Source organism: Glycine soja, chromosome 16 (genome assembly GCF_004193775.1).
Source record: "Glycine soja cultivar W05 chromosome 16, ASM419377v2, whole genome shotgun sequence".
Taxonomy (NCBI): domain Eukaryota; kingdom Viridiplantae; phylum Streptophyta; class Magnoliopsida; order Fabales; family Fabaceae; genus Glycine; species Glycine soja.
Window position 1 is genome coordinate 6,566,615 of NC_041017.1, and position 13,959 is coordinate 6,580,573.

The 13,959-nt window shown below is 29.9% G+C and overlaps 1 protein-coding gene across 1 annotated transcript; it reads left to right on the forward strand.

Moving 5' to 3' along the window:
• Positions 1 to 590: 590 nt before the first annotated feature.
• Positions 591 to 6,752, forward strand: LOC114390342 (vacuolar-processing enzyme-like). Its single transcript, XM_028351048.1, has 8 exons — positions 591 to 1,042; positions 2,891 to 3,047; positions 3,199 to 3,284; positions 4,492 to 4,691; positions 5,255 to 5,303; positions 5,400 to 5,615; positions 5,798 to 6,001; positions 6,530 to 6,752. The coding sequence occupies exons 1-8, from the start codon at positions 683 to 685 to the stop codon at positions 6,680 to 6,682; spliced, it is 1,425 nt and encodes a 474-aa protein (XP_028206849.1). The 5' UTR covers positions 591 to 682; the 3' UTR covers positions 6,683 to 6,752.
• The last annotated feature ends 7,207 nt before the right edge of the window (positions 6,753 to 13,959 follow it).

The window sequence follows — 13,959 nt, forward strand, 5'->3', positions numbered from 1 at the left end:
TTTAAAAATAATATCTTATAAAAAAGAAATAAAATATTCACAGGAATAGTTTTAAAACAATATTAAATATTTCATTAAATATTTATTAATATATATGCATTAACATTAAACATCTTAAAATATAGAATAAAGGAGATAGTAACAAATATTTTTCTTCAAAGTAAACAAAAAAAGTATATTTTTCTTCAATAAATATTATATGTTTCCATAATAAATTTTTAAAGTACAGTTAAGCATTCCCATTAATTAATATAAGTAATTTATACACATCAAATGTGATTTTGACTAATTCAGTTGACCAGTATATATAAATATAGTTAAAATATATTTTTATTACTTGTAATTTAGTATTTTTTTTATTTTTATTTTTATAATTTTTTTCCATTTTAATCCTTACAAAATATATCTGTTTTATTTTTTTATCTTTAAAATGCTTTATATAATCTTTTAAACAATAAAAAAATATTATTTAAAATAATTTAAAGTAAAAAATAAAATGAATATATTTTCAAGCACTAAAATGAAAAAAAAACAAAAATAAAAAACACTAAATTACAATATATATACAAATATTATTGACTTGGTTGGATGGACTATCACTCTTGCTTAATACAATGTTGGCATAGATAGTTCTAGTGTGATTTCTTAGCAAGTTTTTCCTCTTTCTCATATTATACGCAAGATGAAGTTCAACATTAGAAATTGGGTTACACTAATAGCCTCAGTGTGGATGAGCTTCACAGTGAGTGTAATGGAAGGTGTGCGTCCTTTACCTAATCCATTAATAGAGGCACATGGGCACGTTAAGCATGCAACGGCAAAAAGATGGGCCGTTCTTGTTGCTGGTTCAAAGGGTTATGATAATTATAGGCACCAAGCAGATGTTTGCCATGCCTACCAAGTACTAAAGAAGGGTGGTCTTAAAGATGAAAACATCATTGTTTTCATGTATGATGACATTGCCAACCATACTCTAAACCCTAGGCTTGGCACTGTAATCAATAAACCAAATGGTCCAGATGTTTATAAAGGAGTTCCCAAGGTATGCATGCCTCTGAATCTGATTAGCCTTCTTGCTATTCTCACAAAGTTAAGATTTTAGTTCGTTTCTAGAATTCCTCGTTAAATTTGGTTCTTTAAGTCTTGTATAGGCTTCTACCGTGCACCAATTAAATAAGTGTGGTTCACATCCAATTTTTTTTTTTTTAGTTAAAAGTTAATTTTACCCTTAATTTACCTTGACTTAGGAGAAGCTACCGGGACCAAGATCCTTCAAAGTTAAGAGATTGAAAGGCGGAACACAAATTAACGAGCACGCAAGCTTTGTTGTTTGTGTTCGAAGTAAATGGTGCACAATTTACTTTAATTAATACTAAGTTCATCGCCTAATTGCACTACCCATCAACGGATTCGAGTGCTTTTTAGATCTAAGTTTTTTGTTTTCAGATCTAAAGTTGGTGAAAAATTGTGCTTTGATTCTAGATTTGTAACTTAACGGCGGTGATTGGCGGAGTCGAGACCGGTTTCACCTTCTCCTTCTATTGTGGTGTTGTTTGAGTTTGTCGGCACGACAAAAATAATGTGTCGCCGACCGAGAGAACGCCTGCACCACCGGTGCTCCGATAACATGTGAGTCGTCAATGTTAATGGCCATGTAGGCCACCGTGAGAGGTTGCACGACGATGTTCCTAACTATTTGATGGATGGTGGGGTTGGGGTTGGGGTTGATGGAAGAAGATAATGATTAAGTTATCAATTTTACATTTTTATTTTATTTTAATTCTTAAAGAATTATTTAATTTTAATATCAGTCATTAAAATATTTTAATAATAAATTCAATAGCTAACATTGGTGGTGTACCCATGAACTACCGTAGAAGCCGCCATAGAAACAACCCTAGTATTTTTATTTTTATTTTGTTTTTTTTTTTTACAGAAGAAGCAAGCCTATCAAAACTCCTTTTGAGATAATCTTGGATTTGTTGTTCGAAATACTTATATTCATATAAGTTGTCAAGTAATTTATTTGTTATTGTATTACATTTCATATTTTTTTTAAATATGGATTAATACATTTTTCTTTAAAAAAATTCCAAATTTTGGTTTTTGTTTCTTACTTTTAAACCATTTGTTTTAGTCCTTATACTCAAACCTTGAGTACATGAAGAAAAATGATAGTTTTACTAATTAAAGTTTGAGTATTTTTAGAATGTTTGAGAGACAAAAGAGAAAAACTACCAAGCTTTTAAATATTTACGATAAAATCAAAGGAACATCAAATTTGACTCTTCACTCTCATAAAAATGGTGTCATAATACCCCGAGTTGATATTTATATTCACTGACATTTTGGTCTTTTAAGGTTTTTTTTTTCTAGGCAATTAAGTCTTTTAATTTATAAAATTGAGTAAATTTAGTTATAAAATCTTTAAATTCTCATTTTTGACATAGAATCTTCCCATATTAAACTTAGTAAATTATCTTTTACTTAAAAATTAAAACTTCAAATTTCACATGAAATATTTCTTTTTTAAAATTCCTAAGTCACATGTTATAAAACCTTCTAATTTTATTAATTAAGTGTTTACCAAATTTATTATTTTTTTTATAAACTTTTGAAATCACTTCATGTGCCAAATCAATTATAACCATTCAAATATTTGTATTGAAAATAGCATTTTGAGAGTTATAGATAGAAAAAAGAAAAACATAGAAGCATATTTACTTAATTTAAAAAAAAAACTTAATTATAGCTCCAAAATAATTTAAGACCAAAATCATACATGATCTAAACCAACCAAAAGAACTAAAAGTTTATTTAAGTCTAATTTATAAATCATAGTAGATTACCATTTTGATGTTGTGGAAAACTTAATAGTATACTTTTTTAGGATTATACTGGAAATGCCACCACTTCAGAAAACTTTTATGCTGTAATTAGTGGTAACCGAAGTGCTCTCTCTGGAGGTAGTGGCAAGGTTGTGGACAGTGGTCCGAATGACACCATTTTCATTTATTATGCGGACCATGGTGCTACCGGTGTCATTGGTAAGTTATTCATTCCATACTTCCTAATTAACGTTTCATGTCACTTTGATGTGTAAAGTGTGTGAGGTGATAGAAAAACAATATGTGTGTGTATATATTGATACATTTTTGAAACCCAAATATTTAATTTGGTAAAATATTATCTAATCAGGCATGCCAGTTGGGGATTTTGTGATGGCCAACGATTTCGTAGATGTGTTGAAGAAGAAACATGCAGCTAAATCTTACAAAAAGATGGTGAGTTTTTCGTTAATGTTGTTTGTTGTTATATATGTTACATGTTTGCTAGAACGATAAACTTAAATTATCTAGCTCACTCATACATAGAACGTTACTTTGTTGAGAACATTAGTATATTAGTATTTTACAATTACCATTATATATAATCTTACAATAGGATAGGAAAAATTGAGACCGTGCTAAAGTTTCATACTTACACTATATATCTAATAACTTTTTTTTACATACAAAATTAAGGAATTTAACTGCTGAATGATTTGATATTATATTTTTAATTTTGTATATAAAATTTAAAATAAATTAAATATTTGCTGATATGCTATTTAACTAACGTACAACAGATCATATTTATTAATATTTTAAATAATATATTATTTATTGAAATAAAATAGTACAGTATGATGGAGTAGCAATTAATTGTTATTTAAATGAAAATTTATAAATCTAATATATTTTATTGTAGTTTTCAATTCAATAGTTGGATTTATTAATTTCGTATTATATAAAAAAATATTACACAGTGAGTACAAAATTTGATATCCCGTGTAAAATCTTCATGTCCGTATTAATAACCTCTAAATTAAGGGCATCAACTTTAATAAAAACATTTAGATACTTTAAACTAATTCACACATTTAAGAAAGTTAATTAATTTAATTAATAATATTAAATTTATGAATAATATATATTTTACAAAATTATACTTAAAATTATTAGAACTCATCATATTTATCTTTCCATTTAATTAGTTTCTATCTAATGAATTAATGTATGGTAGTCTTTTTCTCCAATCTTTATAAGAGAAATAATTATAAAGTAATTAAGAGTATTTTGATCTAAAAATAATTAATGCAAATGACAACTTGAAAAAAAATATTATGAAAAAAGATAAATCAAATTAAAAAAAACTTTATATTTAAGAACGAATATAGTATTATGAAGAGAAAAATCCAAATCATTTACATATTTATTTTGATTGTTATAATTTATTCACAAATATAGTTGAGTCAATTTTTATTCATATACATATATATATATATATATATATATATATATATATATATATATTTCTTAATATAAAATAAAGATACTTAATTAGCAATAATAGTTATTTAGTCCTATAATTAAATTTATGTAAAAAGTTCATGTCCTCACATAGATATTTAAATTGATGCACATATTTTTCATTAACGGAAAACAAAAGGTGATATACATGGAAGCATGTGAATCTGGGAGCATGTTTGAAGGTATTCTTCCGAATAACATAGACGTATATGCGACCACCGCTGCCAACACAGATGAGGATAGTTATGGTTTTTATTGTCCTGATCTCTACCCTACTCCACCGCCTGAGTACACTACTTGTTTGGGAGATGAGTACAGCATTTCATGGTTAGAAGACAGGTATGCATTTGTTCAAATAATCATCATTTTTTACATGTGAGAATTCAATATTAAAAGGTTTATATCAGTCACATATCCTTGTTAATCAACTTAGTTAAAATAAAAATCCTTAGTATTAATACAATAGTCTAATGATTATGTTGAATGTAAAACACTTGGACACAATTAATTCACAGTTTATTTTTTCTTGGTATAATTATATTTTTTTGACTTTTTCGTCTCTTCAATTAATAAATGAAATATTTGTTCATTATTATTATTATGTATGAGTTCTTTATAATAAGTTAAGCTTATTATATAAGTTCTTCTATTTGATTATTTATTTTTATTGAAAAAAATTTAAGATATTAATTAAAATAATGTCAAATAAAATATATAAATAAAATATAATATAAACTTATTTTGTCATTTTGTAGGATTGAGTTTGAGAGCTCCAAACCTATAAAAATATTGTTTGTTTGATGATTCTCATATAAAAATAATAGAAGAGATGCATAAGTCGATTCTTATTCATTATTCATATATTAACTGCCTTAATTGTTTTGAAATTGTTTATGGATCAGTGACAAAAATGATATGGTAAATGAAACTCTGCAACAACAGTATGAAACAGTAAGCCATCAAATTCGAACACTTATACATGTATATTGTACTGTACACATTTAAAATGTTGATCTAATGCAAAATATTGTTGTGAGCTATGTATAGGTTCGTCGAAGAACGTTAGTTAGTCATATTAATGCCACTTCCCATGTGATGCAATATGGAGATAAAGAGTTGAACAATGATTCTCTAGCTATCTACATTGGTGCACTAGCCCCCAGTCTAAGTCTTAATGAAAATGCACATTCCTTTGAACAATCTACTACTCAAACTAAACTTATTAGCCAACGAGATACCCGTTTACTCCATCTCAGGCTCGAGGTAATTCTTGGTTGGATATTTATGTTTTTGTGAAGTACCCATTTATTGGTTCATGTTAATTATAGAGAGAAATGGAAAGATTTTCTTCTTTTTCTCTCCCTGCTTTATGTCATTGAATTTGACCATAAGAATTTTAAAAATTAGGAGAGAAGTATTAATTGTTTGTTTATTAATTGTTTCAGTTGCAAAAGGCTCAAGATGGTTCTGAGAAGTTGAAAGCTCAGAAAGAGTTAGCTGATGAAATTGCACATAGGGAACATGTAGATAATGTTGTCCATCTCATAGGGGATCTCTTGTTTGGAGAAGAGAATAGCTCTGCTATGATGTTCCATGTTCGTCCAGCTGGCAAGCCTCTTGTTGATGATTGGGATTGTTTTAAGACCCTTGTAAGTGCATAATATGAGATTGTTGATTAATTATTTCCACTTTTTTGTTTATGGAAAGAAATCATTCTTTGATCATAACATTTTAGAGAATGAACTAAATTTTTAGTGTCTAAATTTTTTTACAATTTGATTTAGTTCATAAATTTTTGTTTGATTGATGAATGTTCCTCAACTTTTAGAAATTTTAATTTTTAATTCCTGAATTCATTATTTATATTTATTTAATGAGATTTCAAAAACAAAAAATTAATATTTTAAAAAGTTTTGGAACTAAAAATCTTAATAGAAAAAAATTGAAAAATATTGACTGGTCAAACAAAAATTTAGAAAACTAAAAATCTTAATAGAAAAAAATTGAAAAAAACCATTATCAATCAAATAAATTTTTAAGGACTAAAAATCAAATTTCAAAAAATTTAGAAACTAAAAGTTTAGTTAAGTGAATTTTAGGAACTTCATACAAAGTGTTTGTATACTATGGTATATATGGATGGTAGATGATATACATTTGCAATAAATTTTACGCAGGTAAAAACATATGAGAGCCAGTGCGGTACCTTATCAAGCTATGGAAGAAAATACACAAGAGCCTTTGCTAACATGTGCAATGCTGGCATTTATGAGGAGCAACTGAAAACAACGACATCGCAAGCTTGTCCCCAGAAAAATCATGCTTCTTAAATTAATCCTCTAAGTTGATAATGTGATAACCAATACATTGAGTAATAAATTTTGTTTCCGTTCTACAAAATGGATTATACTTGTTTGTATTAGTTTATCATACATTGAATGCATATATATTGATACATGATAACAATATATACTAAGAGTTAATTTTTATGCTCAGTAAAAAGTTTTATATCGATAACTAATGAGATCAAGTGATAGTGACTTGTATTTCTTAATTAAGTGGTTCAAGGGTTGAATTCTGATTGATCTCTAGATATAAAATAAACTGTGTTAGAAGAAAAATACTCACATTGGGTATGCTCACAATCCTTAATGAAGATTAATCACTATTTTTAATAGAAATTATTTTATATCAATATCATGGTCAGAAAGAAAAAAACTAACTAACAAGATCATATGAGATATCAAGACATTCATAATCAAATTATAGTAGAATCAATCCATAATATTAGTATATATAATTTTAGAAGTTTTATTTTGAGAATCAATTTGTATATGTTTATTTTTGGAATCAATCTATATAGCCAAAACTTAGGGGGTGTTTGGTTTGGTTGTTTTCTATTTTCATTTTCACTGAAAACAGAAAACGATGATGAAAATGTGTTTGGTTTGATTTCTGAAAACATTTTCAGTGAAAATGAAAACAGGAAACAACTAGAAAATGAAAACAATAAATTTTCGTTTTCAGTTGACTACAGAAACCTCATTTTGGTTAAAATGAAATTGTGGTGACAATGAATGTAGTTTTAAGCAAATCTAAAAATACAAAAAGACAATAAATCAATATATCATAAATTTTCAGTATTTTTATTTCATGAAAACAGAAAATAAGAAATCAAACCAAACATGTTTTCAGAATTCAAATTTTTTGAAAATGAAAACAGTTTTCAGAAAATGAAAACAGGAAATGAAAACAGAAAATGAAAATGCAAACCAAACACACCCTTAGAGATTTTGCCTTGTTGTAACTTTCGTGTATATATTTGTACATATGCAAAGCATGAATAAAAGAACATAAATTATTCTGTCAAAGAATCTTTTATGGTATTAGAGCCTATAGGCTTTGTTTGAAATTGTGAGGATATGGTTGGTCTTGAAGAGGAGACTCATAAGGTGAAGAAGACTCCATCACTTTATGATTTGAATTCTAATGAAATCCTTGAAGTTTGATTACTTGAGCGAACTACATGATATTAAAAATTGTTGTGTTAAACTTCCTAACGGACAACATACATATGTGATCAAAGAAGGAAGTGTAGTGTTAGATGGAGGCTTAAACATATTAATGTTCTTTATGTGCCAAAATTAAACTACAATTTGATATTTATTTCACAAATGATGGGTGAATTAAAATGTGTTATTCAACTCATTGATAAGTTATGCGTTATGCAGGACTGTGCTTCGAGGATGTTGATGATAGATTGAATTGTATGCCAAAAATTAAATGGTCCAACGACTATATAAGATGAAATTAAATATGTGTTTTATAATTATAGTTTTATTTTATTTATTTTAGAATAATATGATGTTGACACTTGAATAGTTATTATCCTGATATTTTTAGGACTATATAAATATACCTCTCTTCACCTATTGATACGAAGGAATGAAATCAGAATTTTATCTCTTTTATCTTTTGTTACTTTTGTTTACTTTTTCTTTGTTTCTTAGAGAGTTCTTCCTGCTCTTGAATTATGGAAGATTATCATCTTGATGCCTATCAAGCGGTGCTTTCATCGGCTCACTCCCCTCTTATATTCACCGTATTTGACCATTTTTACTGCCCTTCCATTTCATCAACCACCACCCATAACACCCATTATAATTATCCAACAAATTCCACAAACATATCTGGATATGCCTAGCTTGTCCACGAAAATGTGATCTACCATTTTGACCTTCTGCCACCACCTCCGCAACCACAACATTCGTCGTTGTCGTTGTCCCTGCCACCATAATCGTCGTCATACATAACAAGTTCTCACCATCAACAACCCCCTTGGTGGTATTCCTCTCCCCAAAACCCTTCCTAATTGTTTAAGTGGTAACAACAATCACATCACCCGTCGCCGCAACAACCACTCTCGCCGCCACAATGGCCTTCAACATCAGTTCTTTCCCCTACTCCACCTAACCTTTAACAATTGCTTTTGCATCCACATGCTACCACACAACCCCAATCCCATTACTATCATTCATCGTACTGTCAACATTTGCCTTTAAAATCATAATCGTCACTGATGTTACCGTCCATTCAATTGCAACAACCCTTACCATCATCCAGCCTACAACCACATTAGCTGCCATCCTCTAATTACATCGCAACTACTTGGTTCTCCCACACTATCACCAATGGAAGTGTTTCAAGGTCGTCACACATGGCTTTTGCAAAGATGGAGATGAATCCCTTGGTTCTCTCTCCATATCACTCTACTTATTTCTCGTTCACAACGACCTTGTTTCATTATTGTGCTTCTATTGCATTTAGTCATACTTTGCCTCCAAACATCTCACCATCACTTGATTCCCACCCAATTTTCCATACTTCATCTAGACCATTTGTTACCATTAATCTAGGAAACCCTCAATCTCATTCATTAACACAACTAACATTAGATCACATCACTGAGAATCTCAACCGTCCATGTGTCCAACCTTTCTTCTTTGCACAATCTCTGATTTTCCCCAGCAAAAATCCTAATACTATGCAATTACTACCCATTTCAACTCCCCATAAAACACCTCGCTCTCATTCTCCCTTGCTTAGTTGCATCACCAACCCTTAAATCATAAACGGTCCAACTTATACCAACCACGCCACTTTTGGCTTCCAAAAGTTCACCACAACAAGACAAAAACATTATGCGTCCCCTCCTTATTGCACCATGCCTCCACCTTTTCCCTCAATTCTCACTCACCTTCTGTCACTTCACATGGACACACTTTATCTAAGCCATCCAACATTTTCTTATTTTATCCAAACTTTACTCATGCCCCTACACGTCTTCTTAATTTCCCTTTATTTCAATTTCCTCAAATCATTAAACTTTTCACAACATCATTGCATTACACTAGCCCATTGTGTGAAGTCTTCAACATGCATCACAAGTTTGTATTTGAAGGGGATAGTAATGATAGGATGAGCTCTAGGCCCAAAATTAAGTGGACCAATAACTATATAGGATGGAGTTAAACATGTATTTTATAATTTTAGTTTATTTTATAATAATATAATGTTGACACTTGAATAATTATTATCCATCGATTGACAATCTTATAACTATATAAATGTACCCTTTTTCACCTATTATTATGAAGAATGAAAACAAAATTTTATGACTAAAAATAACATATTTAACTCCATTCTATATAATCCTTGGATCATTTAATTTTGATCCTAGAGCCCATCCTATCAGCTGATTGGAGCGGGTGAACGGAGAAATGTGTTCTATTTCTTCAGAGGAGATATAAAAGTTAAAGCCTACAAAATTAATGGAATGCTTTCCATGGACCTATGGCACAAATGATTGAGACATCCTTCCTTGAAGATTATTAAGTTGGTTTCTGAAGTTAGAAGACACAAAGATAGTGATGAAGTGAGTAAAGCTTGTCAGGTTTGTTAATTGGACCGAGAATGTAGAATGAAGGAGTTGAATAGATTCCACAACTTTTAAATAAATAAATGAAGAAAGATTGCAAGAATACGAGTAATGAGAAATGAGGTAGCAAGATTGATCACATTATTATTGTGAGAGTTAAAAGGTTTGAATAGGCAAGGTTGAGCTTGGTTTCCCTTTATTTCAATATAATAAACACAATTAATCTAATTATTCATGCAATTTATCCCCAATTCACGAATATATTCTAATCTTAATGTCTTAGGTGAAAAAGCCTAAATTATTTAGATTGATTCTCAATGTCTTGGCAAATTAATCTAAATGATTATAATTATCGATTAAGAATTAGTTATAGCCTATTTGGTATTGACCTATGTCTAGCGACAATCTCAATTAGGTACTCTTCTCAATTTCAAGAACCAAAAAAGTGTATGTCAACTAAACTATCAATTCTTATGATCAAGCAATGGGTGATCATTCTAGAACAAACATTAAGAATAGAAGAAGAGTAATAAAAGCATAAACAATTGTATTAAAAGGGGAGTTACATGAGATTAGGTTCTGTCGTTTTCAACCTCAACAAATGAGGAGATTGATTGCTCATAATTTGAGTACAATAGCTCAGAGAAATCATACAAAATGAATTTAGTCTAACAACCTAGAAATAATACTCTTTCTCTCTTAAAGAATCGCAACTTCAATTTGTGCTAAGATGATTCTTCCTTCACAAACCAAGTTTTTATAAACTATTGTGGGCTTTGGGCCTAACACGACTCCCTCGCTTAAGCGTGGGTATAGCCTCCCTTAAGTGAGGCCTTCATGAATTTCCTAGCTTTAGTTTCGCTTGCTTAAGTGCCCTAAGGTAGGCTTAAGCGAAGGCCTTCAATGGTTTCAAGTGTGCTCTTTGCCTGAGCTCACTTAAGTGCATAACATGTCATGCTTAAGTGAGCCAAGCTTCATTAATCAACTTCTAAATCCTCTCACTTGAGTGAGGTATGTCAGTGGCTCCTCAAAATCCATTTGTCTTGGCTCGCTTAAGAGCACAAGAAGCCTCCTTTAAGCAAGCAAATCCCTACTTGTGATTTTTGACTCAATTCTTAGAAAACTCCATAAAACATTAAAAAATCCTAACAGTTTAAAAACCCAAAGTATCTACGTGTAATCCCTTATTTTATCCTAACTTTGAGTCAAAAGAAGGTTCAATGTATAAAAAAATGTTATATAATCGCCTCAAATCATGTGTAGAATTAAGGCATATTTGGTGATTATTATATATCCTTTGTTATGCACTTTCAAATCGTGGTAATCAATTACAATAAAGAGGTAATAAATTATGTTTTATCACAAAGAACAATCTTCCAATTGCAATAAGATATAATCGATTACAAGTAATAGGTAACCGATTACCCCGCTTGCAATTTGTCATATTTGCCTTCCATATGTTGCTGTAATCGATTACAATAAAATTGTAATCGGTTAATTTACACATAGAAAGCAAATCAAATTTTTAAGAACACTTGTAGTTAATTACAAACCTATGATAATCGATTATATGGATCATAGTGACTTCTTTCTCTTGAAAACAAGTTTGGTAATCAATTGACAATATCTTGTAATTGATCATCTTGATAGGAACAACCTTGTTTCAACTGAATTTAAGTCTAGCCAAGGTTTAAACATGTGGTAATTGATTACAAAAATTATCTAATCAATTACCCTATGTTAAACACCTATGTTCATAAAAACTTAGTGATTTTAGCATTCAGAATCACTTATGCATCAGTCTAAACTTGATACAAAATAAAGTAAATTATGAGAACACATGCTTAGATCTAAAAACAATCAATATAAAATGTCACATATATGAAAACATGTTTGATATTGTAAAATTACATAAATGAAACTCCTAAGACTAAATTTTCAATCTACAATCTCCCTCTTTTTGGTTTTTGAGAATGCCAAATCAAAATGATGTGTATTGATGTTTTCCTTTAATTGTACCTGTTTCTAAACCACAACATAAACCTTTTAGTAACACAATCCTTAGGTACAAACAATTAACACATATACTTAATCATGCTTTTCTCCCCCTTTTGGCATTTGAAGGCCAGAAAGACATAAAATAACAAGTAGAATCCAAATCCAATCAACTAATCAAACATATGTTACGCAAACAAATCATGTAAGCAAAAAGATAGTTTATTGATAGATGATTAACAAAGAGACATAGTCCATTACTCTGCAGAAAAGGAAATGCAAAAAAAAGACATTAACAAGCAGAGACATAAAGCTAGAGGCATGCTAATCCTAGAGTCTAGTGTTAGGTCCTAGGAAGGGGTACTAAGGGGATGGTATGTCATCTGAAATAGCAACTGAAACTGAAAAAGAAATATGCTAGATATATGAAAAAAAATATTTAAACCAAAATCAAAATTAATCGTTAGGTGGTGTTTGGTTGGTGTATTTTTTTTTTTTCATTTTCAAGAACTTAAAACATGTTTGGTTTGGTTTTAGGAAATGTTTTTTAAGAAAATGTTTCCTATTTGAGCCCATTTTTTGAAAATGGTGTGGAGTTGTTTTCAGTGTTTTCTTTGGTACGTTTTGAAAATGAAAACATTGAAAATTTAGTGGCATATCCATAATTGACATGAAAAATATTCGTAACCGTATCGACGACATCTCTCACTCTCTTTCGTTTCCTCTTTCTCTAGAGCACTACAACTTCTGTTTTCCGTTCTTCTGTGTTCTATGAGAGCAACAAATCATCAATCTCTCTTCCTCAACATTGAAGCTTGTTATGCTCACACAAGAGTCACTCTCGGTTTCCTTCAACATCGTTTCGCTGAGTAGCAACATCGTTTCTAAACTGAAGTCCTTTCTTCTCCTGTGTTGTAATCCCATTCTCTTCACTCATGTATGTTGAGATTTTTTGTTTTTATTTTTTTATCTCTTTGTTTAATTTCAGAAATCCAATAAGGTTCATTTGATTTTCGATTTCGAGCATTCGCATGAACTTGAGTAGGTGTCGCTTCTCTTCTCTCTTTTGTTCTGTACGTTTTTTTACCTTATTTTGTGATGTTTTATTTGTCATGTTAAAGTGTATAGGCTATATCTTATTAGTTTGAAATGTGAGGTCTACCATTACAAGTTTTTACAAAATTGATAAATAATTAAAAAAGAAATAGGACATGTGTAGAGAATGGGGCTTTTTGGTTCATCTGACACTATAATAATCTGGTATTAGAAATCTGACCCTACAGGGACATCACATGTATCTTGATGAAGTTTTGTTTCTGTCATGTTGTTATAGAACTTGGTTTATGACGACTGTGATTGGAAGAACCCATGTAAATTCTTTTTGTGATGCATGACTTTGATTCAAGCAACAATTTTAAACCCATGTTAGTTGTGTGCATGCCATGAAGCCCTTGAACTATTGCTCTATATTTTATATCTTATAGTAAGAGCATTGATACGTCAGCTTCATGATTTATCAAAGTATAATAATTTTATTTTATTTTTACTTGTGTGGGAGAATTATTGTAGGTCTTAATACATTGCTAAGAGTGAAATGTATTTTTAGACTGTTATGTGGATTGTAATAAACTTTTGGTATCCAGATGGAAGATAGATCATACACTTTATCGTTTT

Bases quoted from the DNA above. Each gene is read 5' to 3' on its own strand.
- LOC114390342 (XM_028351048.1), top strand. From the start codon at position 683: ATGAAGTTCAACATTAGAAATTGGGTTACACTAATAGCCTCAGTGTGG. The intron at 5,304-5,399 runs GTAAGCCATCAA...AGCTATGTATAG, and splicing joins TGCAACAACAGTATGAAACA to GTTCGTCGAAGAACGTTAGT. The intron at 5,616-5,797 runs GTAATTCTTGGT...TAATTGTTTCAG, and splicing joins TACTCCATCTCAGGCTCGAG to TTGCAAAAGGCTCAAGATGG.